This window comes from Nothobranchius furzeri, chromosome 7, assembly GCF_043380555.1.
Source record: "Nothobranchius furzeri strain GRZ-AD chromosome 7, NfurGRZ-RIMD1, whole genome shotgun sequence".
Classification (NCBI taxonomy): domain Eukaryota; kingdom Metazoa; phylum Chordata; class Actinopteri; order Cyprinodontiformes; family Nothobranchiidae; genus Nothobranchius; species Nothobranchius furzeri.
In genome coordinates this window covers 58,420,528-58,445,535 of record NC_091747.1, presented here as the reverse complement: position 1 = coordinate 58,445,535, position 25,008 = coordinate 58,420,528, and the positions used below count along the sequence as shown (strand labels likewise).

General features: G+C 40.5%; 3 protein-coding genes across 22 annotated transcripts in view; 1 reads left to right on the top strand and 2 right to left on the bottom strand.

Annotated features, from left to right (window-relative positions):
* The window catches only part of abi1a (abl-interactor 1a), a 64,801-nt gene extending 60,543 nt beyond the window's left edge, over positions 1–4,258 (bottom strand). For all 17 annotated transcript variants that reach the window (XM_054751056.2, XM_054751060.2, XM_054751061.2 and 14 more), the window contains exon 1: positions 3,771–4,258. In XM_054751056.2, the coding sequence (XP_054607031.1) occupies positions 3,771–3,887 (117 nt within the window). In that variant the 5' untranslated portion in view covers positions 3,888–4,258. The remainder of the gene's footprint in view (positions 1–3,770) is intronic.
* acbd5a (acyl-CoA binding domain containing 5a) lies at positions 254–13,771 on the top strand. 2 transcript variants are annotated; one of them, XM_070553387.1, is made up of 13 exons: positions 254–373; positions 5,459–5,589; positions 5,822–5,942; positions 6,360–6,432; positions 6,501–6,618; positions 7,521–7,688; positions 7,776–7,952; positions 11,588–11,667; positions 11,754–11,955; positions 12,047–12,249; positions 12,497–12,553; positions 12,639–12,748; positions 12,841–13,771. In XM_070553387.1, exons 2-13 carry the CDS (start codon positions 5,493–5,495, stop codon positions 12,851–12,853), a joined length of 1,419 nt encoding a protein of 472 aa, XP_070409488.1. In that variant the 5' UTR covers positions 254–373; positions 5,459–5,492; the 3' UTR covers positions 12,854–13,771. The 2 variants fall into 2 exon arrangements, with proteins under 2 accessions (XP_070409488.1, XP_015810928.3); XM_015955442.3 differs by lacking the exon at positions 254–373 and adding an exon at positions 5,122–5,256.
* A 172-nt stretch (positions 13,772–13,943) lies between these two features.
* On the bottom strand, positions 13,944–24,978 carry mastl (microtubule associated serine/threonine kinase-like). Of its 3 annotated transcripts, none has more exons than XM_015955441.3 (12): positions 24,686–24,976; positions 24,456–24,593; positions 23,875–24,014; positions 23,708–23,796; positions 22,534–22,640; positions 22,294–22,453; positions 22,020–22,168; positions 18,956–19,933; positions 17,987–18,128; positions 16,351–16,464; positions 16,176–16,277; positions 13,944–14,620 (listed from the first exon to the last, which is right to left on the bottom strand). In XM_015955441.3, the coding sequence occupies exons 1-12, from the start codon at positions 24,851–24,853 to the stop codon at positions 14,463–14,465; spliced, it is 2,445 nt and encodes an 814-aa protein (XP_015810927.3). In that variant the 5' UTR covers positions 24,854–24,976; the 3' UTR covers positions 13,944–14,462. The 3 variants fall into 3 exon arrangements, with proteins under 3 accessions (XP_015810927.3, XP_054607030.2, XP_070409486.1); XM_054751055.2 differs by having other exon boundaries at positions 14,478–14,739; positions 24,686–24,978; XM_070553385.1 differs by having other exon boundaries at positions 14,478–14,639; positions 24,686–24,977.
* Positions 24,979–25,008: the final 30 nt, after the last annotated feature.

Genomic DNA, 25,008 nt, shown 5'->3' with positions numbered 1-25,008 from the left:
TAGCCGATGTTCAGAGTCAGCAGGCCAAACAGGAAACAGAACTCTGACCCGTCTGTGTGTCATATGCCACACACACACACACACACACACACACACACACACACACACACACACACACACACACACACACACACACACACACACACACACACACACACACACACACACACACACACACACTTTGAAAGCCTCTGTTAGACAAACAAAAGTCACTATAAACCAGTTGAGAAAGTGGGGCAGAGATCTGGGTTTGGTTACGCCATCTGTTAGAGCTCGCTGAGCTGCAGCAAAGCCTCCATGTCAGGAACACGGAGCAGGAGAAGAAGAAATGTGAAGGAGTGCTGCGAGGACAAGTCCATTCCAGCTGAGACAGGTCCATATGTGTGTATGTGTGTGTGTGTGTTCAATAGAGAGGGTTTATGAAAGTTGAACCGACAGTCTGACACTTCACACACGCCGAGCTCCCAACATGCACTGGGAGGTTTAAACTCCTGCTCTGTGTGTGTCAGCACCGAACAGAGCACTTGCTGTCAAACTACGAGGACAGGATCTGTAAGAAGGGACAGGAGTTGGAGCAAATTTTACATCAAATGCAGCATCCTCCACTCCAGTTCTGCTCGTTATTCTAATAGGATCTAACAAGACACGAAGCAGAAATGATGTTTTGTTGCATTTTACAGCCCCTCTGTTTGGGTCTTGAGGGTTTTCTTTTTTTTTTTTTTGGTCCTGCTTTGCTATTTTGGGGATTTTCTCCAAAGGTCAAAAAAAAAAAAAAAAAAAAAAAGAAAGAAATCTATTTATAAAAACAAGAATGGTTACATACTTAACTCAATCACTGTCAATGACGACTAAAGTCTAAAGTCGTCATTTGCATTTTTTACTGTGTGGGCGTCAGAACGAGGCCCCGCATCATGAGAACAAACAAACATCCCAGCTCTAAATCTTCATCCGCATACGTCACACGTCACATGATCAGGAAGCAGAACATCCATGTGTTAGGAGATCGTTTTGGGCTACTGCTGTAAAAATAAAGTGAGGCGCAAACCAAAAAGCTTCTGCCGATCACAATTCGACAGATTATGAAAGAATGGATAACGCTCGAAAGACGCGGTTTCTTCCTTAAGAGGTGTCTCCTTTTTGTTTTGTTAGTCTTGGCGTCAACATCATGCTAGCGCAAAACGTTCTGTGACTCTTTAAAAATAAACAGTAAAAACACAGAAAAACGATGGCAGCTAAGAGCTTTACTGATCAGGAAACGGCTGGCAGTGAATGAGTTAAAATCAGGAATGGCGATATGCAGATATGAAATCATCATATTTATACTTAATAGAAAGAGTTGGAACTGAGAATAGGTTTCTACCCGGACCACTTTAAACGTGACACACTGAGCCTGATTGCTTTAGTGAGTACTTGTAAAAATAAAGAATGTGTTTACTTGGTGATGAAATTTACCTTTTAACATGACTTAACCAGGACAATTACCAACTGTGTCAATATGTTAGCGTTACTAGCGTATGTTAGCATAAGGCAGCTAATTACTAATTATGGCCATTTTCTGCCTTTTAAGGCTGTTTCAACAGAGAAATTATGTGGTTAATTTTTTTCAGTAAAAGAAAATCAAACAAAAGACAATAGTTTAAAATGCAGCGGTGTGTACTGGCAAGAATGTGGTGATACGATATGTTTCATAATAAAGGGGAGAAGATAGGACATTGTGAGACTAAAAGCCAGATGATTTTTGTAATTTTTTAAATTAGATATATTTGGAACATTCAAGCCAGACGCTTCCAGGACACATTCCGTAATATCGCAAATTCTTCTTCCGTCAGAATGAAGGCAAGAAAAACTGCTGCCATCTAGCTGTCAGAGTTGGAATTGCACCCCATAAAAGAAATTCAGTAAATGTTTGCATTATCAATACACTGATTTTAAAAATTGATTCAGTATCATAATATGACATGTCACAATGGGAAAATTCATGTATAACTGTGATAAAATTATGATTTCACTGTAAAAAAAAAATAATAAACATAATCTGACGATCTGATGCTTTTGCCCCATTCCCACCTATTTAAAATGTTCCAAATGAAAAATGTGTCAAAAAAAGGCTTGCATTATAAAACAAAAAAGAAAAGCTATCAAATCTTATTTTAAAAAAAGATTCTGTGAGGCAACGCATACGATCACTTGAGTCAAACTTACACAATACCACAAAATCTGACTTAATCTGGAGCAATTCGTGTTGTAGAAGACTCTCAGCTACTGATGAGTAGCTAAGATTTTTATCTTAAGATCTGACTGAGTTGGAGACATTTTTGTGTTTGCTAATATTGACTGGCTGTGGCAGCTATCCTGAATTGGACTTAAAATCAGTGCTAGATAAATGATTATATACTAAGTGCTGCATTAAAACCCATCCAGTGATGGAATCCTTTCTTCCGAGAAGTGAGGAAATATTAGAAATGGTGAAGCTGTTTTTCTGCAGTCTAACGCAAAAGCCACATAGTTAAACATTAGCACGGGAGGTAACAAAATTCCCCAACCAGGAATCTAATCACACCATTTTCTCAGCATTGTGTCGCTGTTGGAAATCTGACTGCAACGTCTCCGTCTCATGTTACAGCAGGTTGTGGTGAATCCACAACAAGGAAACTCCCACGTTTGGTTAGACTCCGCTACTCTAACTGCAGGAAACAAAGTTTTCCTGACTCATCTTCTCCTAAAGTCAGACTTCAGGGCAGAACCTCACGGCGTAAAATCATCCAAAGACAGAGAAGGAAACTAAATTACAGGGAGTCCTTGGGGAGTACAGCTGGAAAGGACACACCCGCTGTAGCTGATATGGTGGGTTCCTGTTGAGAAAAAAAAATGCTCTACTGCTTTCAAAGGACAGCTTGGTTTATCTTAGATATGATTAGCGGGTGTCAACACTTTGCAGCATGATATATGGTCAAATTTCTCCAAAGTATACATCAGAATTAAAAGCAAATACAAGAATCCCCCAAAATAAACAGCTTTTCTATGAAAAAAGGGATAACAAGGATTAAAAACCGATGTGTTCCCATTTTCAAACAATCTTTCCTACCCTTTACTGACAAATTTAGACTGATTTCATAGTCAATCTCCATTTCAGCCCACTTCTTGATAATCTATCAACAACAAATAGCTCCCTACATCTTAATTCTAAGTTTATAGACAATAAAATAATGTAAAATAACGCAGCAATAATGAAAGCCATGCCCTGACATGACATCACTGGTACTGAGTGCTTACTGCTCCAATAATGTAGGCATTACTATACCACCAATGTAATGGGATCCCAATGGAGGCTTGAATTGTTTTTGTGGTACTAAATGGTGAGTTTAATGACCTCATGGGGTGTAATGAGACATCATGGATGCTTGTAGTTTTGCTGACAATTAAGTTTACCTTCTAAAATAAAACACACGCATTTCTAGAGCTTGTAACAAACGTAAAACATCCAGGCCTCTCCATCAGTAGTTTGAACCGACCCAGAGCAGTCAGGAAAAAAGTAAGGCACACCCTCTGTATAAACGGGATCGATTTGACCAACAGAAGATATTAAAACGTTCCATGGCCGTAAAAGCGTCACCGTTCCACTGCTGTTGGAATTCGGAGCTTTTAGAGCTCCTCGCGACCAGGACGAGTTTCTTTATGCACATTTCCTGTCCCAACAAGCTTCCAACCGGGAGCTTTCTTGACAGAAAAGGCGGATAGAAAAGCTGCAACGTGGTGGCTACTTTACTTACCTGAACATAATTGTTCTCGCAATAGTCCGCTACTCTGGTCAGATTTTGGTAACTCTCCACGAGCGCTCTTTTGCCGGCCGGAATCTCTTCCTCTAACAACATTTGTAGCTCTGCCATCTTACATCTCTCCCCGCAGAGCCTCCCTTCCCTCTGCCTCCCTTCCCTTTGATTGAAGCAGCCAGCCACCAGCCCAGTTCTGCGTTGAAAGAAAAAAAAACTCTTCCGCCTGCTATTGTGGGATTCTTGTCCTGAATTTGTGAGCAAAGATCGTGTGGTCAAAGAAGAGACCTCACTCCTTTCGATTAATTATCTTTGACAGCTCAAACCTCATTTCAGGTTGTATTTTGTGTGATCCCGCCTGTGTTTCTATCGCTTGTTGTTGTTTTTTTCTTTTTTATATTCTTACATTTAGTTTATCAAATGATTGTGCTAATAATCTCGTGTCCAACTGTTTTCCTATTTAGAACAGACCCGGATTTATCCATCCATCCATCCATCCATCCATCCATTGTCTGAACCCGCTTGTCCATGTAGGGTCGCGTGGGGACTGGTACACCCAGAGTGCCCCCAGAGGGCACCCCAGAGAGCCAGTCCATCACAGGGCAACACAGAGACACACAGGAAAAACAATCATGCACACACACACACACACACACACACACACACACACACACACACACACACACACACACACACACACACACACACACACCTAAGGACAATTTAGACAGACCAATCAACAGTCATGTTTTTGGACTGTGGGAGGAGAACATGCAAACTCCATGCAGAGAGATCCCAGGCCGGGAAGCGAACCCAGGACCTTCTTGCTGCAAGGCAACATCTCTAGCTCTAACCACAAATGGCTGCGCAGTGGCGCAGTCATTTTGATGTTTTTAGAGAATTTTCATTAGCATCAAAACAAATTGAATACAAGTTATTTATGTTCTATGTTTTGGTAATGTGTTCATTCATTAATCATTGTAAAAAATTAATAAATAAATCATTTTCATGAAAAAGACAATTTAGTTGAGGAATATATAATTTGGTACTTTATTTATTTGTTCGATTTGGCTTTAGCACTGACAAAACATTACCAAGTGAGACATCTTAAATTTTTTAGTTCTGTGCCTATCAAGCTCTATGCAGAGCGTTGGTCTAGAGGATTCTGGGATGTGTAGTTTAGACGCTTAAACTAAGCGCATCTTAAACGACATTTAAATTATATTTGCTATTTTTCCAAATTTCAACATTTTTTTAAATGTTGAAACAAAATGACTACGTTGTGCTGCTGTATATTAGCTATTTAAATAAAAATTTATACATCTTTGCACCGCGCAGGATTGTGGATTTTGTAGGCATTTTGAGTATTGTAAAACTACAATTCACAGAATACTCTAGGCTAGCTTTAGTTGCTGTTCATGGCGTCTGTCGTAGAGCTAAGGGCAAGTTGCTCGCTGACGAATAGTTAGGCAGAATTAATTTAACGGTAAGACTTATCTGTTCAGAGCATTTCTTGTAAACGTTTGCTAGCAATGTTAGCATTTAACTTAGGATACATGAATCTATGTCACGCGCGAGTTCTCGTCCCACAACTAGCTTAATCTCCGACTTATTTGTCAAAACAAACCGATTGTTGTCATCCAGTCACTCAAAACCTCCGTTTGTCTTGTTATAATTTGATGCATTAGGTGTTGTGTTAGCTTTTTTTCCCTGATTGGCACCATGGAGGTGGAGCGCGTGAGCGTGGAAGAAGAAAATCGTTTGACTCGGATGAGGTTCGACGCTGCCGTGAAAGTGATCAAGAGTTTACCCCCAAATGGTGAGTGACTACACCAGTCTGCGGCAGTAACAACAGCCAATTTAACCAGAATGCCTTCGAAACTGGGGAGCTGCAGTAGCAGCTTGTGATTTAGCTAATCCACTTTACAAGCGGACAGCAGGGCAGCCTTGCTTTTCCTGCAGCAGCTCAAGTGATTCAAAGCCTGCTTTACCTTAGGGCTGAGGGTATTTTAGGAGATAAAAAACCATAAAACCAGATTTTCTTTTCTCAGGTCCCTTCCAGCCTTCCAATGACATCATGCTCAAGTTCTACAGTTACTATAAACAAGCCACTATAGGAGCTTGCAACATACCACGACCTGGCTTCTGGGATGCAGTTGGCAAAGCTAAATGGTTAGTCCAAGGATTTTCCTTTTGTATTTTCTGTGTTTGTTTCATGTTTGTCTGATTATGCAACAGTGATGGTTGCAGTAAACCCTTAAGAAATGAGCCAGTTTGATGTTTTCCAGACTCAAACATTCCCTTCGGCAGTGTAGCCTGGAGTAGTGTTTGTGATGATTTCCCGACTCTTGATTGGAATGTGCCTCCTCACCCACTGAGCTGGACGGCTTCTCTCGCTCTCCCAAACAACTTTGATTAGTTTACGTCAGTCTTTGACCCTCAGTTTTGCAAGGAACACTTTGACCTCAGATAACCCACCCCTTGTTTACAAAGCTGTAAAGTGGCTCAGAAGTTACAGATGTTTAGATAAAGCTGTGCTCATATGATAAATGGATAAAACAGTTTTTTTTCTTCCACCTATCATAACAGGGATGCCTGGAATTCTCTAGGAGATATGGCAAAGGAAGAAGCAATGGCGGCATATGTTGATCAGATGAAGCTGGTAAGTTCCCTCGTTTTGATACTGTTACACTTGATGGATTTTAAATAAACACAGAGCTGATTTTGTAGATTCTGGAGGGCATGCCCATGACTGACGAGGTGGAGGAGCTGCTGCGCGTCCTCGGCCCTTTCTACGAGCTCGTTGACGAGAAGAAAAAAGTCACACAGATATCAGACCTGAGCGCGGGTAGAGTTCCCTCCTCCACCTTTCACTTTAATGTATCAGAAACCAGTCAGAATACAGTCTAATAAAGTTTGCCTCTTATGTGCTCAGCCCGTTTGACTCAGTTTGCTAGGCAACTGGAAGGCGAGTATATGACTGTTTACACATGCTGTGTGTTCAGGGTATCTGCCGGTCCTTAAAAAGTCTTAAATTTGCTTTACCAAATTTAAGGCCCTAAAAATCCTTAAAAATGACAAATAATCCTTAAATAGTTTCCAAAGGTCTTAAATTACCAAAGACCCAATAAACAAGATTATTTTATTTCTATAAAATTTTCATGAATTTCTAGTTAGTTTGGCATTTTTTGTGTATGATATTGGCGTAAGCGGAACCGTACACATTCGGTTGGTTGTGAAAGGGGGCTATTTTTAGATGAGCATGCTAGTGGGAGTTTACGCCATGGGGAAGTGCAACATTAATGGTAACTGGATGGCTAATCCCACGTTCACTACGTGGTTAGCACCGGTTCCAGGTAATAGCTGGAAATTATAGCTTTAATTTAATTTAAAAAAAATAGCTTAAATTTGGTCAAAGTGGCCTTAAAAAAGGTCTTAAAAAGTCTTAAATTTGGCTCCCTTAAACCTGCAGATACCCTGGTGTTGATGTAGATTAGAAATGGCGTGGCGTAGTAGCTCATTTAATGCTTTATAACAGCTCTGTTGGATATGTTAGTGCAAAGATGTAGCTTGGGTTATGTTAGAGAGGTTTTAAAGTCTGTTTCATATGATTGAGGAGATTTAAAAAAATAATTATTTTTCTATTTTATTAGCCGAGGGATTCGGGTGGAGTCTGTAGTTGTAGGTAGTGTTTTTTTAATTACTTTAAAATTTTGGATATTTGTATTTAAGTCTAATAAATCTGCTCAGGATTTGGAACAATGATGACTTCACTGGAATCAAAAAACGTTGCAAAGAGCGTCATCAGAAACATGGAGATGAACGGAACGCTGGAGACCCGACCTGCCAGGATCGAGCAGGAGAAGGAGGAGGAAGAGGAGGATGAGGAAAATGAAGAGATAATGGAAGTTAGAAAAAGTAAGGGCTTCTTTTTTGAGCTATAGAAAAAAATGTATGAAATTATTCTCAGAGAACATTTAGAGGTTTCTCCTCCTTTTTCTGCAGCGTCACAGCCAAAGAAGAAGAGTTCAGCCAGGAGACACAAACCATCCCTCCAGAATGGAAAACTCTCTAATGGGGTCAGCCATGCGACCAATGGGAGCCTCGCCAGAGCTGCTCTAAACAGTGACGACTCTCAGGAAGGCCCAGACAGCGAGCTTCTGCTCAACGGACACCACCCCGGTAAAAAAGACATGATTTACTTTATTCAATTACTTTCCCTACTGGGCCAGATTTCCAAATCGTGGATCAGCTTTGGGCCGGATACCCAAATCTTAATTATATATTTTACGGACAATGTTTAAATATTAAATTTTAATATTTTGACTGATATTACCTCTACCACTAATACAACGACAAAAAAAGCAATGCACAATGTCTTTTATTGCTTTAATGATCTGTATTAATTTACCAGCTGCAGAGTTGGTAATACAAACATTTGTTTTATTAACCTCCAATAACTCAGTCGCAGCTACTAAATAAACATTTACAATAACCATAGCTCGACCGTTATTCTTGCGACTTTAGTGCGAGAGGTGGCACTTTTTGTTTTGAACAAGAAATGGAGTATTTGGCTCATAGGAGCGGAGTGCAATGCGCAGACAGCAGTGCAGAAAGGGTTCAGTGAGAGAGGAGCGCAGGTGTGTTTTGATTGCATTCATATGTAGGGATGAGTACCGAATTCCATAGTACCGACCGAGCACCGATTCACGTCATTTCAAACGGTGCCTCGTTTCGGTACCCGTCCTTCATAACGAGAACTTGCCAAGAAAGCTGCGCATGCGCAAGAGCGTTTTGTCGTCGCTCGCTGCGAGCCAGTTGTAAACAGAGCAGCATGGTAGAAAGAACGCACGCTAAAGCTTGGGTCCACTTCACTAAATGTGATGGGTAACTGAGTGATGATGAAACCAGCGACAACGATCTAAGTGAGACATCCTCATCTTAATCTGCTCCGGTAGGTAAATAAAATGTTTAAGATAACGTTAGCTTGATATGTTAGCTTCCGTTTCGCTAATGGTGCGTTCGCTTTCTCCTCGGAACTCCGAATTCTGACTAGAACATGAACGCGCTCTAAAGTTTGGCTTCACTTTACTAAATGCGACGGGTGATTGGGTGAAGATGAAACCAGTGACAACGATCTAAGTGTGAGGCATCATCGTTTTAATCTGCTCCAGCAGCTAAATAAACTGTTTAAGATAACGTTAGCTTGATATGTTAGCTTCCATTGCCACCGTTGTTATCAGCTAATGGTGCGTTCGCTTTTTCCCCGGAAATTCTAGCTTCCCAGTAGGAAAAATCAAATGAAAAAAGACGGTAAAAGGAATGAAGATACACAGTAAATTTAGTTCACAGTAAAGATGTTTGCTTCAGTTTAATTATCAGCTTATAAAACTACAAGGACGATGTTAAAATACAAACAGTTGAATGTTATTTATCGTGATATATGTCAAATATTGTTGAGAAAAATATATATTTAATTATAAAAGAGAATTAAAATATTAAACACTCAAAAGTATCGAAAATTGGTACCGTGAAGTACCGGTATCGATTCGTAGGTACCGGGAATTAGTACCGAATCGATTCAAATGTCAAAGGTACCCATCCCTATTCATATGGGAAAAGCTGGATTCACAAATATAGGTGGATCCAAACATACTGAGAACAGTCACAGCTACATTCTTGAGGTTTGGGAACTGATGGGCATTGATCTGACTCCAAAACTTAGCAGGGCCATTTGTGCGCAGCTCTTGTGGCATCGTAAGTGATGACTGCATGTCCACCATCTCCAGCAGGAACTGTCCCTCTTCGATAGAAGAGACCACTTTCTTAGCTTTGATGGACAATGTTTCCTCAGCGGTGGCAGCAAATGGATCTTTCGTTAATTGCATCGCCGCTGCAGGAAGTGACAGATCCTCCAGGCTACTGGTGAAGTTGTCCTTCAGTTTCGCGACTAAACCAGTCATTTCTGCCGTGACTTTCGGAGGAGAGGTGGCTTTACGGAGTGTGGGAAAACGTAGCATTCTTTCACCAGTCAAGTCAGTTGCGAACATGTTTAGTTTTGCCTGAAAGGCGCTTGTTTGCTCCACAAGCTGGGCTGGGTCATTGCTGGGTCACAGCTGACATAGACATGAATATGTAGAAGCCACACTATGGCAGCTCCAATAGACAGCACCAGTCCACGGGGCGTCTACGTATATATGTCCGTGATTGATAAAATGGTGTTGTGTTCAAGTGCAATATCAGTGTGGGAATTTAGAAACTTGCATGCTTAAACAGTTTTTCAAAAGTTTTTTTTCCGTTGGTGGTTGGGGGATCGGGTGAGGTGGGCCAGCTGGGTAGGGCCCGCGGGCCGGATGTGGCCCACGGGCCGCCATTTGAATAGGCCTGGTCTACACACACGTGTGTGCATACAGGTATCAGCAGGTCAAGTATTTTTTCCAAGTTTTTACTTTTTTATTCAGGGTTTTTATCAGTTGAAAGTTACAATACTAGCCTGTGTGTATATTTATGTACCTTTGTTATTATTTTTCTTCAAATTATTCTCAACCCATTAGGCGCCATAGTTTTTACAGTAAAATATGACTTTTTATATCACTTTTTAAAGAGCTTGTAGCTTAAATCTGGTTAGAGATAGAGGAATATTGTAAATTAGAAAAATCTTCAGTATGAGCCAAATTTTGTGATAGGAACAAATTCACTCACATAATTTGCATATTATGATGTCATCAGATAGCAGCCATATTGGATTGCATCCCATTTGCAGATTTTTTTATTTATTCATGTTTTTGTCTTATTTTCTTAGTGTTAATATTGTTTATGATACATATATACATATTCCTATGTAGACATACATAACTATGTATGTATATATATATATATATATATATATATATATAATATTTGTTACTTTATTGGTATTTTGTTATGCATACACATACATATATATATATACATATATATATATATATATATATATATATATATACACACACACACACACATATATATATATATATATATGTGTGTGTGTATATATACATTTATAGATAGATAGGGGCTGAATTGATCACCAGCGGAGTTTTCACCGGCCCGATCACCGCCACCACATCCCCCCTGGCATGTTGGATCAAAGAATCAGACCCGGTACGGGCCCCACCCCCCCACCCCCCGCCACGTCTCTCTTTGCCCGACGCGGAACATCGGACAAGATAAGGGCTGGATGGGCTGCTTGTGTAACCGTGTCGTCGCGGACGCCGTCAGCGCGCAGCAACAGAGAGTCCGTCAGGCTGATGCTTCTACCTGTCTCTTTCCGTCTCTCTAGAAGACGGCAGATCATCCTCGGACAGGAAACATTCTTCTTCCTAATCCGAATCTGCCAGTACTAGACGAAGAGCTTCGTCAGCTCTGAACATTCCTCTCGGCATTGTGTTTTTTCCTATGCCACTCGCTCGCTCTCACTCGATCTGACTGTTCTGACAAGCCCTGCGGCTCTGCGACTGGTGGGCTGGGTTCAAGTTCTAAATACTCGAAAAGTTTCAATGGTAACACACCCACAAATGCTGCTTGGATTGAAGTTACAGGTGTCTGCCACCCCGCAGTGTAACATATTATCTTCATGAGAGCTCATTTCTGCTGCTACGGCTTATTAAATCCAACATTGCTGCTTGTCGCAATTCTCCAACTTTGGCGCTTAAAGGGTTAAGTGTTGCTGTAACAAGTGAATTTTCCCACTGTGGGATCATTAAAGTCTATGTGATCAGGTAATCTGCTAAGCTTCATTCTGAGAGCTGCAGATAACCCTAACCTTTTCATTACAGATGCAGGAAGCAGTCACCTGGCCAGTGACTCTGATAGTGAAGTATATTGTGACTCTGTGGACCAGTTTGGCCAAGAAGAGGCAAGCAAACACAGAACAAGAATTCTGGACTGTGTGCTATTCATGAAATAATAAAAAAAAATCAATCTTTGTTTTTTTTTCTCCAGAACTCCGAGCACAACCGTTCTCTGGATGACCTGGAGGAGGAGGAGGAGGAGGAGAGCCACGCCCTGCTGCCTGTGGAGGTGCAGGAGGATGCTCCTCTAGAAGTCATCAAGTGTGGAGGAGAAGAAGGGGAGGCAGATGGGACGAGGTCACAGACGCTGAATGTGAATGTGTCGGGCAGCTCCTCGTCCAGGAGAGGACAGGGTACGAGTGTTTCTTTGAATGCATTTGTGTTCAGTTTGATGTAAAATAGTAATAAAACACTTAGAAGTGAAAAGAATGGCATGTATTTTAGTTTCCAGGTCTCCAGGCCTCGGTTCAGGACCTCTGATGCCGGCAGACAATGGTGGAGACGGTGGCGGTGAGCGCTGGCGAGGTGTAGGGACACCCGGAGCGAACCTGAATGAGCAGATTGTGGTGGCGCTGGCCAGACTACAGGAAGACATGCACAGTGTTCTGGAGAGGCTGCGCACCCTGGAGGCTCTCACGGCCGGCCAGGTAGAAGCATCTTCAGAGTTTTTCCTGTTCTGCAAAGCATCACGGCTCAGGGAGACAATATAAACATGGATGAATCATTATTTATTGTTATCAGACCTAAACTCAGCATTTAGGCAGTAAACCGTGTTTTTAGTGTGAGGACGAGAAGATAAGAAGTCTGGACTTTGACTCTGGAAACGTCAGAGAATTATTCATGTTTTCAGAAGCTTGCCGAGTTTATCTTTGACTAAATTTTCTTTTTTCGTAGGCGAGATCCGGTGCCGTTTCTCCTCCATTTGTATCTCCTGTGAAAAAGAAGAACCAGGTAAAAAATGTATTTAATGTTGTTTTTAATTTTAAATGAAAAGATTGTGAAATAAAACAGCTTCTGCTTGTTTGTTTTTTAACAGAAACCCTCCTGGTGGCCTTTTGACATTTCACCTACCAGTTTGGCTTTCGCCGTTATCTGGCCATTTGTGGTCCAGTGGCTCATCCGTCTGTACTTTCAGAGACGGCGAAGGTATAGTTGTTTGTTTAAAAAAAAAAAAACCTCTGTTTTTATTTATTTTTTATCTCAAACTTCATTTGACACACATTTTTTCCTATTTTCAGACGTGGAAACTGATCCAAAGTCCCGTAAACGACTTCGGTTGAGCTAACGCTAATGGCTACAACCTCCTCTTTCCTGCTAATTCAACTCACAGCCCAGTAATTTGCTTTTTGCACTACGAAGAAGGATTTTGAGGAATGATCAGAAGGAGTCTTGCTGCTGCACCGCAGACATGGCTTCAACGGGGAACACGAATGTACGGGCTTGTGATCTAGTCCTAATACTGTACTGGAATCCGTTTCTGTCCTGGTAAAACGGCAGATTCTCACAGCTTCATTAGTTACCCATGTGATGCTGCTATAATAATAAAATGTAAGAACTGTAGGATATAAGTGAAGATTGAATTTAATGCTGTGCTGATGTGATTCTCTTCCCTTAGAATATTTATTACATTTAATAAGTCAAAATAAGGGCCAGATTTCAGATGTATAATGTTTTTTTGTTTGCTAAATTATTTTAAATGATTAATCATCCTGCGTCACGTCCACATTTTCAACGTAGAAAAAGTGCCTCATCGTCATTGTAAGGCACATTTATACTGTAGATGACATAATTTTAGCCTTCCTTCCTGATTCGGACCAAATTATCTCGACTGCGTAACACTTGTTTTTGTTTACTTCCTCGTTAAACACTTCCTAATGTATTTAATTTGTGTGTAAACAAAGATCCTCGTTAGCGTTTGCAGAGGTGTCTACTAATTGTAAACGGTAGCTGTACAGTTCAGATCAAAATGCAATATTTTAATTGCATCTGTGTATTAATGTAGATTAATATATGAATTATTGCTTATCTTTTAAGAGCAAATATGTTTTAATAAAAATAGTAAGTGGTTTACCTTTTTACTGAAATGTACTGCAGCTTTCCTACCCGCTCTGCCTGCAGGGAGGGGTTTGCATGTGATGATCGCAGCCGAAAATAAAGTTTTAACAAACATGTTTGGATAATTTTGGGATACATTAGTAATTAATTTATTCTGCTGCTTTTACTTCTGGCTGTAAGATTAATCATCTCCTGTTGAAAGGTTAGCCTTAAACTGCTAATAATAAGAATATGTTATGTACTTTGTCACATTTGTAGAAAAAATGAAATTTTACCCACATAGAAATCAAATTTAGAGTTTATTGAAATTACTTTGATACCCAAGGGAAATTGGTACAAATTAATTGATATTTTCTCTTTTTTCTTAGAGAAAAATGTAAAAAGAAAAAAAAAAGTCAAAAGACATTCATTTGTAGTGTGGAAAATGGAAAAAAATAAGCAGTGACCACTGCTACAATCTGATCATTACAAGATTAAAAAAAATAATATATTAAAGTTGTTTCTTTAACAGCGCTCCGGCCCTTTAAGGGACACGCCCACCCAAGTACAACAGCTGGGACATTTAAAACAAGAGAGGAAGACGAAAGAAACATGAAAATCAGCAGCAGGTTAAACAGAACAGAGAACAGAATATTATTTATAACAGCCTCATTGCACTTAATTTAAAACCTAAAAGAATCAGAGCAGATAAACCATCAAAACCATTAACTCGTTTATTTATAGGACTCTGATTTTGTCCTAAATAGATTATTAATTTTAAAATTGGTGCCGTTTAGAAACCCTCCTCACACACGTCCAGCTGAAGCTACAGGCTGAATCCCGACACGGCGATGTGCTGAGCATTGTTCCTCGCCTCAAAGTACGAGGTGTCGGTTTCGTCTTCCGGCTGAGGAATGAACGGCATCGGCTGGTTCTGCAGGTCATCCCAGTCCAGGCCGTCAAACAGGGGGTGGCTTCGGAGTTCTGGTGGAGGTTCAAAATACTGAACAAAACTAAAACTAATCAGACACTCATCGACCGTATTCGCTTCGCCCTCACTAGGTTCTCTGGGCAAGCGATGGAGGACACGCAGCACAGGTCTCCTGTCAGTCATTTGATCAATTTAAAATAAAAATGAGTTATTTTTATCATCTGCACAACTTAAAAAACATAATATCAGAGGAAACAGAATTCATGAATTTTCTACTGCCTAAAATATATCGAACATTTACTGTATTATAAATGTTATCAATATACCATAAACTTTAATTAAACCATAACATCCATTTAATACAAGTTGGGCTCTTTAAAGTCAGTTGTTTAATTAAATGTAAATATTAGGGCCGGAACTCGATTAAAAATTTTAATCCAATTAGAGGCTTTGTAATTAATTAATCTAAATTAATCGCATTTTAATCGTTCAGAAAAATGTGCCCTCAAAGCAAAACTTTTAAATAAAATTATGAGACAGAGAATCAAACATTAGACATGGTTATTACTGTAAAATAAAGCTTTTAAATTAAAAAATGCATTTTAATTATTCAAATGTCACTGTGTGATATGAAACAAGACCCAAATCAAGTAGAACACGGAGCGTTCTCCCAGCGGCAGCCAGGTGCCTCTCGTTTGTCTGACTACTTTCATAAACTACTGTTAGGGCACATGATTATTCTGTCTGGTGCTTTCAGCGCTGCACAGATGTTACGTAAATGTTAAAAATATAGATAACCGCAACTTTTGTAAAGGTTCCGGTGCCACCGGGCAGCCGCAGCAGACGATCTCTGAAAAATGTCCGCGACACGGACTCCGTTGTTGTCTGAAAGGTTTTTTTTCCAAGTTAAGAAAAGAGGCGGACGTGTTTCCTAAATCCAGCATCAGTCCAAGCAAGGCAACTTCTTTCTGTTTTTATTCCGTTTTAGTAGCCATTAGCGCTGTGCATTGTTGTGTGTGTCAGTGATTTTCGGTCTACGAGGAAATCGTGCGATGACAAAGGTTCCGCCTTGCTCGAAATGCAAGCTGTGATTAAATGGCTTAATTTTTTTAACGCATCATTTTTTCAAATTAATCAATTAACGCGTTAAAGTCACGGTCCTAGTAAATATTTCTTCAGTTGTACCAAATGTTATAAAAATAATTGCTCAAATTAAATTTATTATTTTATTGATAACTATATTTTAGTTTTTAATCATTAACACAAATCTTATTAATTTATGGGAAATTAGTCAATTAGCTGAAGAATCAGAAACAACCAAATTGAAAACCTGCAAAAGGTGCTTTAATTTAAAACATTAAAGAATAAGAATAGAAAACTTATTAAATAAATGAATTTTTAATTTAATATTTTTACACTAAATAATACTATCGGTAAACAACTACACATATTATAGGGTTTTATTTTGCTAATTCCTTCCAAAGTATTAAAATAATGTTAAAGCTTTTCTAATTAACTTTGAAAAATAATTATGAATTTTTTTTTTTTTTTCAGAAAACGTTTTGCTTAAAATTATGCAAAGATGATGTTTTAAGATGGGGCTGTTACCTTTCAGACCTGCACGCTTGGTCATCTCCATGGTGAGCAGGATTTCGATGGCGTTCCTGGAGTTTACAGACAGTTCCTCCTCTCCCTCTGGCCAGGGGATGTCTAATAAAAAAGTGGTGAAATATTAGAGATCCTAAAAGCCAGCTTTATGCTAACAGGAAAAAAACAAACCCACCCCTGTTGAGAATATTCTGGAAAACCAGCGGAGGCGTCTCGTCGTTGAACGGCGGAACGCCGGTGAGGAACTCGAACAGACACACGCCAAGCGCCCACCAGTCCACCATGCAGTCTGTTTGGGAGGAAAGGGATGAAAGTTTATTTCTCATCCGAGTTTCCTGTGAGATGTAAACTAGAGGTCGACCGATATTGTTTTTCTAATGCCGATACAGATGTGTAGGAGAATTGGTCCGGCGATGGCCGATGTGTACTGCTGATTTTTATGGGCCGATTTTCATGAATAGATATTTTCCACCTTATTTTCATGCTGAAACGTCACTAATAACATCAGCTGATGCTCAAAATTTCTGAAGCTGAATCAGTTTCTGAACTCTGAATTTAACCGACAAATCTTAACTGCACTTCTCAGTATTAAAGTCAGACACCTAAATAAAGTTAGAGTACTATTTATTATGCAGATGTTATTAGTGAATGTAAAAAATTGCATTTGAAATAAATTCTGGAACAGCACCGGGCTGCGTGGAGATGTGCTGAGTTTAAATCGGCTTTCCTAAGGACAAATATCGACCAGTGTATAAAAACGGTAAATATCAGCCCAATATATCGGTCTACCCCTAATGCAAACGTCCGCTTGCATCCGCACAGGCAGTTCAGCATCTACTGCACAAGGAAGGAATATTTGAGGTTCTGGCTGCAAAGCTAAAACGGTCATTTATCAGTGGAGTTATGATGAATAAATACCTCACGACAGCACGTGTTTATGATTATGCAGCGATGAAAGCGCTCCAGCACGCTGACACCAAATTTTTAAAAGCAGGAAATGAACCGTCTGTCCTGTTAATCAAACCCCCCCCCCCCCCCCCGCTATCAGATGAATGTTAGAACCAGGGTATCTGCAGGTTTAAGGGAGCCAAATTTAAGACTTTTAAAGACCTTTTTTAAGGCCACTTTGACCAAATTTAAGCTATTTTTTAAATTAAATTTAAGCTATAATTTCCAGCTATTCCCTGGAACAGGTGCTAACCACGCCGTGAATGTGGGATTAGCCATCCAGTTACCATTAATGTTGCCATGTCTTCCCCATGGCGCAAACTCCCACTAGCGTGCTCATCTAAAAATAGCCCCCTTTCACAACCAATTGAATGTATACGGTTCCACTTACGCCAGTATCATACACAAAAAATGCCAAACTAACTAGAAATTCACGACAATTTTATAGAAATAAAAGAATCTTTTTATTGGGTCTTTGGTAATTTAAGACCTTTGGAAACTATTTAAGGATTATTTGTCATTTTTAAGGATTTTTAAGGCCTTAAATTTGGAAAAGCTAATTTAAGACTTTTTAAGACTTTTTAAGGACCTGCAGATACCCTGTAGAACACTAAAGTAAATGTCCAGTTAGACACTTCAAACCACCTCCTTCTAACCCAGAAGGGCAGGAATCAGCACATTTCCTCAAATGCATTAGCAGCCTGGGATGGGAGGGGGCAGGGCATGCAAGAATAATGCTCCAAACTTACCAAACTGAACACTTCCTGCAACTAAAGCAGAATTCCTGTCATAAAGAGCTGCACCGTGAAGCAGCATTTACTCTTAGACTGGATTCGTCGGGTGTCAGAGGCTCTCTCTTTTACCGTGTGGCTTTCCCAGCAGCAGCTCTGGAGCCAAATAATCCGGCGTTCCCAAGATCGGTGCACCCTCAACAGGAAGCGCACCCCGTCTGACGCTTTTTGGAGTTCTGTAAGGGGTGTGGGAGGTCGACACAGGCTGGGGAGTCTGAAGGTCAAACAGAAATTTTAAGAAGTATTAAAGATTTACAAAGTGCAAAAAAGTGTACTGGATTAAAATCAGTTTAGGATTATAGAAGAAATTATTAGAGATGCACTAGACTGGAATCGACTAGTCAGCACAGTCAGCTCAATGAGTGTCTGGACGATCTGATTAAACGTAAGAGCTAATTCAAGCTAGCAAAAAATTATTTGGAATTGTTTTTATTTCAGATTTATAAGTTTTTAGTTGATCAGAACTTTTTAAAAGGTGTATTCTATTAATTATAGATCAATTATTGAGGAATTATAGATATTCTATTAAATATCTTTGAGATGAATCAGAAATGGTCAATATCAGTATCAAAAAGAAGTACTGGCCTTCAAAATCTGAACTGGTGCATTGCAATCAGGATTACTTCGCTAGATATTTAAATTAAGATTATTTAACTAAATTCATTAAGAATCAGCCAGAGTTCACGTTTTTAAGAAAACTGCAGACCCTGGTTTAGATCAGCAGGGGGCAGAGTGGAGCTGTTTAGTGGTAAATAAAGCTTGTAAAAAGTTTTATTATACTAGAATCTTTATAAATTACAAACGTTTGTTCCTACTTAAAATAAAAAATATATGAAATAAATATTTTTGTTGCCTTCAGAATTCGCTAAAACCTACAGACACTAACTAAACTTGATACACTTGGGTCAACGAAGTGTGCAACAAACAGAGCTGCTATAAAAGCAGAAAAGAGCTGCTACAAAATAAAAGCATGCTTTCAAAGTGGAACTTAAAATAATTTTAATAAATACGGTATTGTACATTTCATATTCTTGCACCAACCTGATAAGCGGAGCTGTTGGAGTTACGGCATTGCTGCACGGGTGTGGCAGCTCCAAGGGCTGAGTGATAAGACGCGGGTGTGGAAACATCCATGGTCTCCACTGATCCTAAACTGAGCCTGGAACCTCCCAACACGCTGGAGCGATTGATGGAGCTGCAGTAGCTGCGGAAAACCACTGCGTTTCGCTGCCGGAGGACCAGGGGGACTTCCGCAACACTCCGCACAGGATCAGCGAGTCGACTGAGGGAAAGCGGAGATTCACCTCCCGGGGTTACCATAGCAACAGTCTCCATCATTGACGAGCCCTCATTGTCCTCGTTTTCGGCGTAAGAAGCAGAAGTTTCTGCCGATTTGTTTGGATGGATGTCCAGAGGGAGAGACGTGTCATGCATGGATCCGTCAGGGTCTAGACTCAAGCTCCGGCACATGTCGGCGTTCCCAGGTAGAGGTGACACGAGGCAAAAAGGTGACGAGTCTTTAAAGGCATCTTCAAACACGTTCTCGGTCGGCTCGTCCACCTCCCTGAACAGACTTTTAGCCACAACGATGGGACTGGAGCCTTTCAGACTGATGTGTACAGCTTCCTCCTTCCCCAGGGAGCCACCTATCTTGAAGGTGGAAAATGTTCCAGTCAGACCAGTGTGACTCATCCCAGCATCTTCTGGAATGTTACAGCATCTCTTGTAGTCCGCATTTCCCTTTTTGGCTTTGACCTCCAGCGACTCTGGGCTTGATTCTACGTGTGAAAATGTCCTTTTGACAGAGGTTGCAGCCGGAAAGTGGTCCCACACCGGCTTCGAGCAGCGAGGTGTTGCTCCTAAAAGATAGTCCTGATGCGGTCCTTTAGTTGACACGCTACTAGAGGCCTCAGCAGAGACCCCAGCTGTGCAGAGTTTTGTGGGTCCATGGGTCTGTTTGGGCTCTCTGGACTCAGACTGCCCTCTAACCCTCTGATTATCAACGTGTTTGTTTTCTTTCTAAAAATAGAACAAAAACAAGAAAAGCAATATTATTAAAATGCTGTAATTAATAAGAATAGTAGTAGAGAAACTGATGACATGTTGGCTGCAGAGTGCTGCCTAATGTGGGCGATGGTGGCACAGGAGTTAAGTGCTCGCCCCGTAATCGGAAGGTTGCAGGTTCGAGTCCCACTCAGTCTGTCGCTGTCGTTGTGTCCTTGGGCAAGACACTCAACCCACATTACCTGCTGGTGGTGGTCGGAGGGACCGGTGGCGCCAGTGCTCAGCAGCCTCGCCTCTGTCAGTGCGCCCCAGGGCAGCTGTGGCTACATCGTAGCTCATCCCCACCAGTGTGTGAATGTGTGTGTGAATGGATGACTGACTGATGGTGTTGTAAAGCGCCTTGGGGGGTTCCAGGACTCTAGAAGGCGCTATATCAAATACAGGCCATTTACCCTGTTTAGATTTATTGTTATCACTTCTGTCTAAGAATCTTTAGAAACAATCGTGTTGGACTCAGTGTTTTTCCCAACAGCTGCCTCCACAAAAAAACTAAAGATCTTGTAAAAAAAAAAAAAAAAAATCAAGTCCCATTTTTTGAAAAAAAATGTAAAAGTATCGACACACAGCTTGACAAGAATATCTAAACATCCAACTAGGGATATGGTAGCCCTTCTGAAGTGTGTATCTGTATAAAAATCATGAATTGTAGAAAGTTTCCTGAACATCCTCTGTTTAGAGAAATCGAGTTTCCATCCATCAGGACTGATAAGCTAACAGCTAGTCCGAGTGCGCCTATGAATAAAGTGTCTTGCTGCCGTTTTAAAGGAGTCGTTGACTAAAACAAAAAAAACATTTTTCCATGTTTTTTCTGATTAAAATCCGTCACTCTGAGTTTTTCATGCAGGCTGAGCACGAAAATAGTCTCCTACACCTACCTTCTAAAAGAAAATAGACGGTAAAACTCAAGGATTTGAAAATCCTGACAGATCTACGTCACAACGACACTTAACATTCATGGACTCACCCATCTTGACTCACGACGGGGAAGGCTGTTGTTTTAACGACCGGTAATCGGCAGAGAACGTCTCGGAAAGTTTCAGCTAACTGTTAGCATTAGCAACACCACCACCAACATTGCAAGTCAGTGGTAGAGTTGCACTGCTGTTATCCAACCTGAGGCGAGATGTTCATATATCAGGAAATAAGACTCAAAAACCTGCCATCTGAAGCTCAGCCATGGACGTAATTTTGGGGGGGGACAGGGGGGACATGTCCCCCCCACTTTTTCCAAAGTCAAGTTTTGACCCCTGCACTTTTTACCATCCAAAAACAATATTACGCTATATTAAATTGACACTGGTTGAGCTCTAGGACCAAGCGGAAAGCAACCGTTTGTGTTGAAGCCTGTTTCCCCTTAGAACATATTGTAAAGATACCCCCCGTGTCCCCCCCCCCCCACTTCTAAAGTGAAAATTACGTCCTTGAGCTCAGCTGTGATGTAACTTTTAGGTCAGAGAAATGGTGTGCCGGTATATGTTTGACTTACAAGGCATTCATTCCTACTAGAGACCACTGCAAATGTATTGATTAAATGAGGGATACACACCTCTAAAGTAACCCCCCTCACCCCATCTCCCCCCACTGGCTAAATGCAGAACTACAACAGCTGCAAACCTTTATCCCAACAGAAAAAAGCTAAATTCTTCTTCTTACACTTCTTATTGACAGTTGGCAAACTGAAAAACTACGTGCAGGCCTTTATAAGAACTACCACCACAGTAAAGCCGTAAAACATGTAGAGACCGCCGACTAGATTTCCTACCTGAACCACAAAAGTTGGTACGTGCAGTTTCTGGTCAGCAGATGGCTGCTTAGTGCTGCCTAATGTGAAGCTCCTCAGGTTTCTGGCTCAAAAACCATTAAAACCCAGTTTGAAATGAACAGTGTGTAAAACTCGTCGGTGTTGGTTTAAAACAGGGCTAATCTTTTGAAGTTGTTAATATTTTTTTTATCTGACGCATCAAAACGGCTGAAATATCCCTTTGAGATATGGAGGTACACTCTGGATCATAAATGTTTGGACAGGTTTACATCTACTGACCTCCTCACACTCCCACATGGGACTGACGCCACCCTCGGTGTCGGGGGTGCTGTCGGCGCTCATCGTCTCAAACCTCTTCCTGATCTTCAGCAACGTGGGAGTCAGGTTTTTTGTCAGATTATGATGAGTGAACGTTTTAATTTTAGGTCCTATAAATAAAATAAAAAAACACAAAAAAACAATAGTAATGAAGAGGAAGTCATAACAAAGATGATAAGTGAATAACTGCACAGACTCAGGTTAAAACAGGCTCTGCATACGGTTAATATCGTACCTATTTTATTTTCATAGCCAGTCGGAGAAAACAGCTGATATGTACTGTTTGTCAAAGGAGAACCAAGAGAGTTGTTCTTCTGTTTGACTTTGCTGCAGGACATTGGGCTGGACACGACAGAGGCGCTGCTGTGGCGTTTACTTTCTCCTGCAGGCGTGTTCTGCATTTCACAAAATAAGGAGAGGGTCACGACAAACAACAAAATAAGTCCCACTACCCATTTAAGATGAATGAACTTACGAATCCAAGGGAGCAGATTAAAGATAGGACTTGGCCCGGGGTGCGAAAGAAATCTTGTTTTGGTTTAGCCAAGGACGGAGTGGTGAGGATATCCATCAGACTCAGCTCTGTTTCAAATCAAAACCACACAGATGACAAAAGGAGACATCAGAAATAGGTTTAAAGGGACTTTACAGACTTTTGAATTTTTATGCTCGCGATTGCCCCCTCAGGCCAAAAGCGTAACGACAGCTTCAATAGGAGGCTCGTGCACGAGGTGCGCATGCTGTACGTGCACACTCCTTAACGAAAATAACAGCTGAGACAGTCCCTTGTGTGTGTGTGAGTGTGTGCGTGTGTGTGTGGCCCGTAGGACAGTGGACAGGAGAACGTGCAGCTAATTAATTAATTAATTTGGTTCTGTACCTTTCTCTTCAGCACAGTCGACAAAGGTTTATGATGGGTCAGTCCTCCTGCATGCTCAGATCATTCCCTTCCCTTGCTTGAAAAATTGTTCCAAAATGAAAGTTGAACCCACATCTTTTTTATCCGTGAATTCAATGCCGTTCGGCGAGTCTCAAATAAAAATTTGGGCATCTTACTGTAAAAAATATACCATTAATGTAAAAAAGAAACTCTAAATAAACTATGTTCACATCCAGAATTGAACCCGGGTATTCTGCACGAGAGTCCGACGTCTTACTAGGTGAGCTAAAGCGCCAGTAACGTCCTTTGTATCTGTAACATTTATATACTTGAGGACAGCTGAAACAACGTCAAACCAAAGAACGGTTCGGAGCGAAAATGGCTATTTTGTTGCAAATTTGCAGGAAATATATAGAAGAAATTTCTACAGAAATGTAGCTAGGTTCGTCACTAGGCGTTAGGAACAGCGACAAAGTGGCTGAGTTGGCACTGCCTCTCTCTCTGTTGCTAAAGCTACGGATAGCAAATGCTACGGGCGATGCCTGAGCGTGAACGCGCATGAAGCAGCCTGCTCGACCCGAGCAGCTCTCTTTTTCTGTGATTTTACAGAAAAACAGGCAATCACAGTAAAAATGCCAGAGCTCATTCTACAGGACCAGGGCATTGCAGGAGAATGTATGAAGAAGAAATTTATTATTTCTACACATGTTTTGGCTGTCAAACTTCCATAACATCCCTGTAACTTGTTTCAGCTCAGAGGAGATCGTACCTCTGTCAAGCTTGACTTTTGAAAGCCCAAAGTCTGTTAGTTTGATGTGGCCTTCGTTAGATATCAGCATGTTGTCTGGCTTCAGGTCCCTGAAAAGATAATTATCACATGATAAAAGCAGATCATTCAGCAGGATTCAGACGTAACGTCAGTCTGTGTCGAGCTACCTGTGGATTATTCCATGACGGTGGAGGTAATCCAAGGCCAAAGCAACCTCTGAGATGTATTTCACAGCCATATCCTGATCAAAGTATCCATAAATATGAAGAAGTGACTTGACATCTCCACCAATCAGGTATTCCATCACCTGTAAATAAAAAACAATTGTTAAAAGTGAATTTAAAACTGAGTTATAAAGGTTATCTAATATTCAAATGAGTTTTTTAAAGCCAGGCTGTCTCTCATAGTGCCAGCCTCAAGCAGAAGATATCATACCACAAGACTATCTTAAGACAAAATGATTTATCTGCGTATGTTGCCTGACTTGATTCGTGCAAAACAGTTTGGGGCTTTTTCAAAACAAAAAAGAAAAGCAGGAAAAACTAAATGACTTCTTTCAAAAATAGAAAACACAGAAAGCATGTAAAACGTTTATTTTAATTTAAAGAAAACTGTTGAATTTGCAGTCCTGAGTAAAATATTTTCACGATATAAACAAATGCAAGAGGCTATGGAAATTATTTTCTATTGCTTCAAATTTTTTCTTTTCTCTTAAAATGTTTTAAAGCAGATTTATTTGTTCTGTTACCAGGTAGATCTTAGTGGCTGTCTGAAGGGAATAAAACAGATGAACGATGAAGGGACTTTTGCTGAGAGCAAGCGCATCTCTTTCAGCCTTCATCTGACTCGCCATATTTTTGTCAACCATGTCTGCCTTTTTCATCACCTGTACACAAAAGAAGAAAAAAAAGAAAAATAACTAGTTCTAATTTATTAAAATATTAACCACGTTTCTCAAAGTCGATGCGAAAGACTCACCTTTATTGCATATAGACGTGCACTGCACTTTTTTCTGGCAAGATAGACTTTGCCAAAGGCGCCACGGCTAATGGGTTTCAAAACGTCAAAATCGTCGATCGAAGGTGGTTTAGGAATTTCCACCGATTTCATATTAAACCTGGAGGAGCGCTTTTCAACTACCTCCATTGTTAATTCAGATGAGAAAGTAGCTTCGCCCTTAAACAAGCAGCTAGCCTAAAGTAAACACTTAAATGACCGAACAGCTCAGAGTTTGTTTTTAATTTTTGAATTCCTCGCACTGTAGCATAGTCCAATGACGTAAAGTTAAAAGTTACAAAATC

Bases quoted from the DNA above. Each gene is read 5' to 3' on its own strand.
- acbd5a (XM_070553387.1), top strand. From the start codon at position 5,493: ATGGAGGTGGAGCGCGTGAGCGTGGAAGAAGAAAATCGTTTGACTCGG. The intron at 5,590-5,821 runs GTGAGTGACTAC...TTCTTTTCTCAG, and splicing joins CAAGAGTTTACCCCCAAATG to GTCCCTTCCAGCCTTCCAAT. The intron at 11,956-12,046 runs GTACGAGTGTTT...CATGTATTTTAG, and splicing joins CTCGTCCAGGAGAGGACAGG to TTTCCAGGTCTCCAGGCCTC.
- mastl (XM_015955441.3), bottom strand. From the start codon at position 24,853: ATGGAGGTAGTTGAAAAGCGCTCCTCCAGGTTTAATATGAAATCGGTG. The intron at 23,797-23,874 runs GTAGCTCGACAC...TTATCTTTTCAG, and splicing joins CGTCATGGAATAATCCACAG to GGACCTGAAGCCAGACAACA. The intron at 22,641-23,707 runs GTACGATCTCCT...GATTTGAAACAG, and splicing joins AAAAGTCAAGCTTGACAGAG to AGCTGAGTCTGATGGATATC.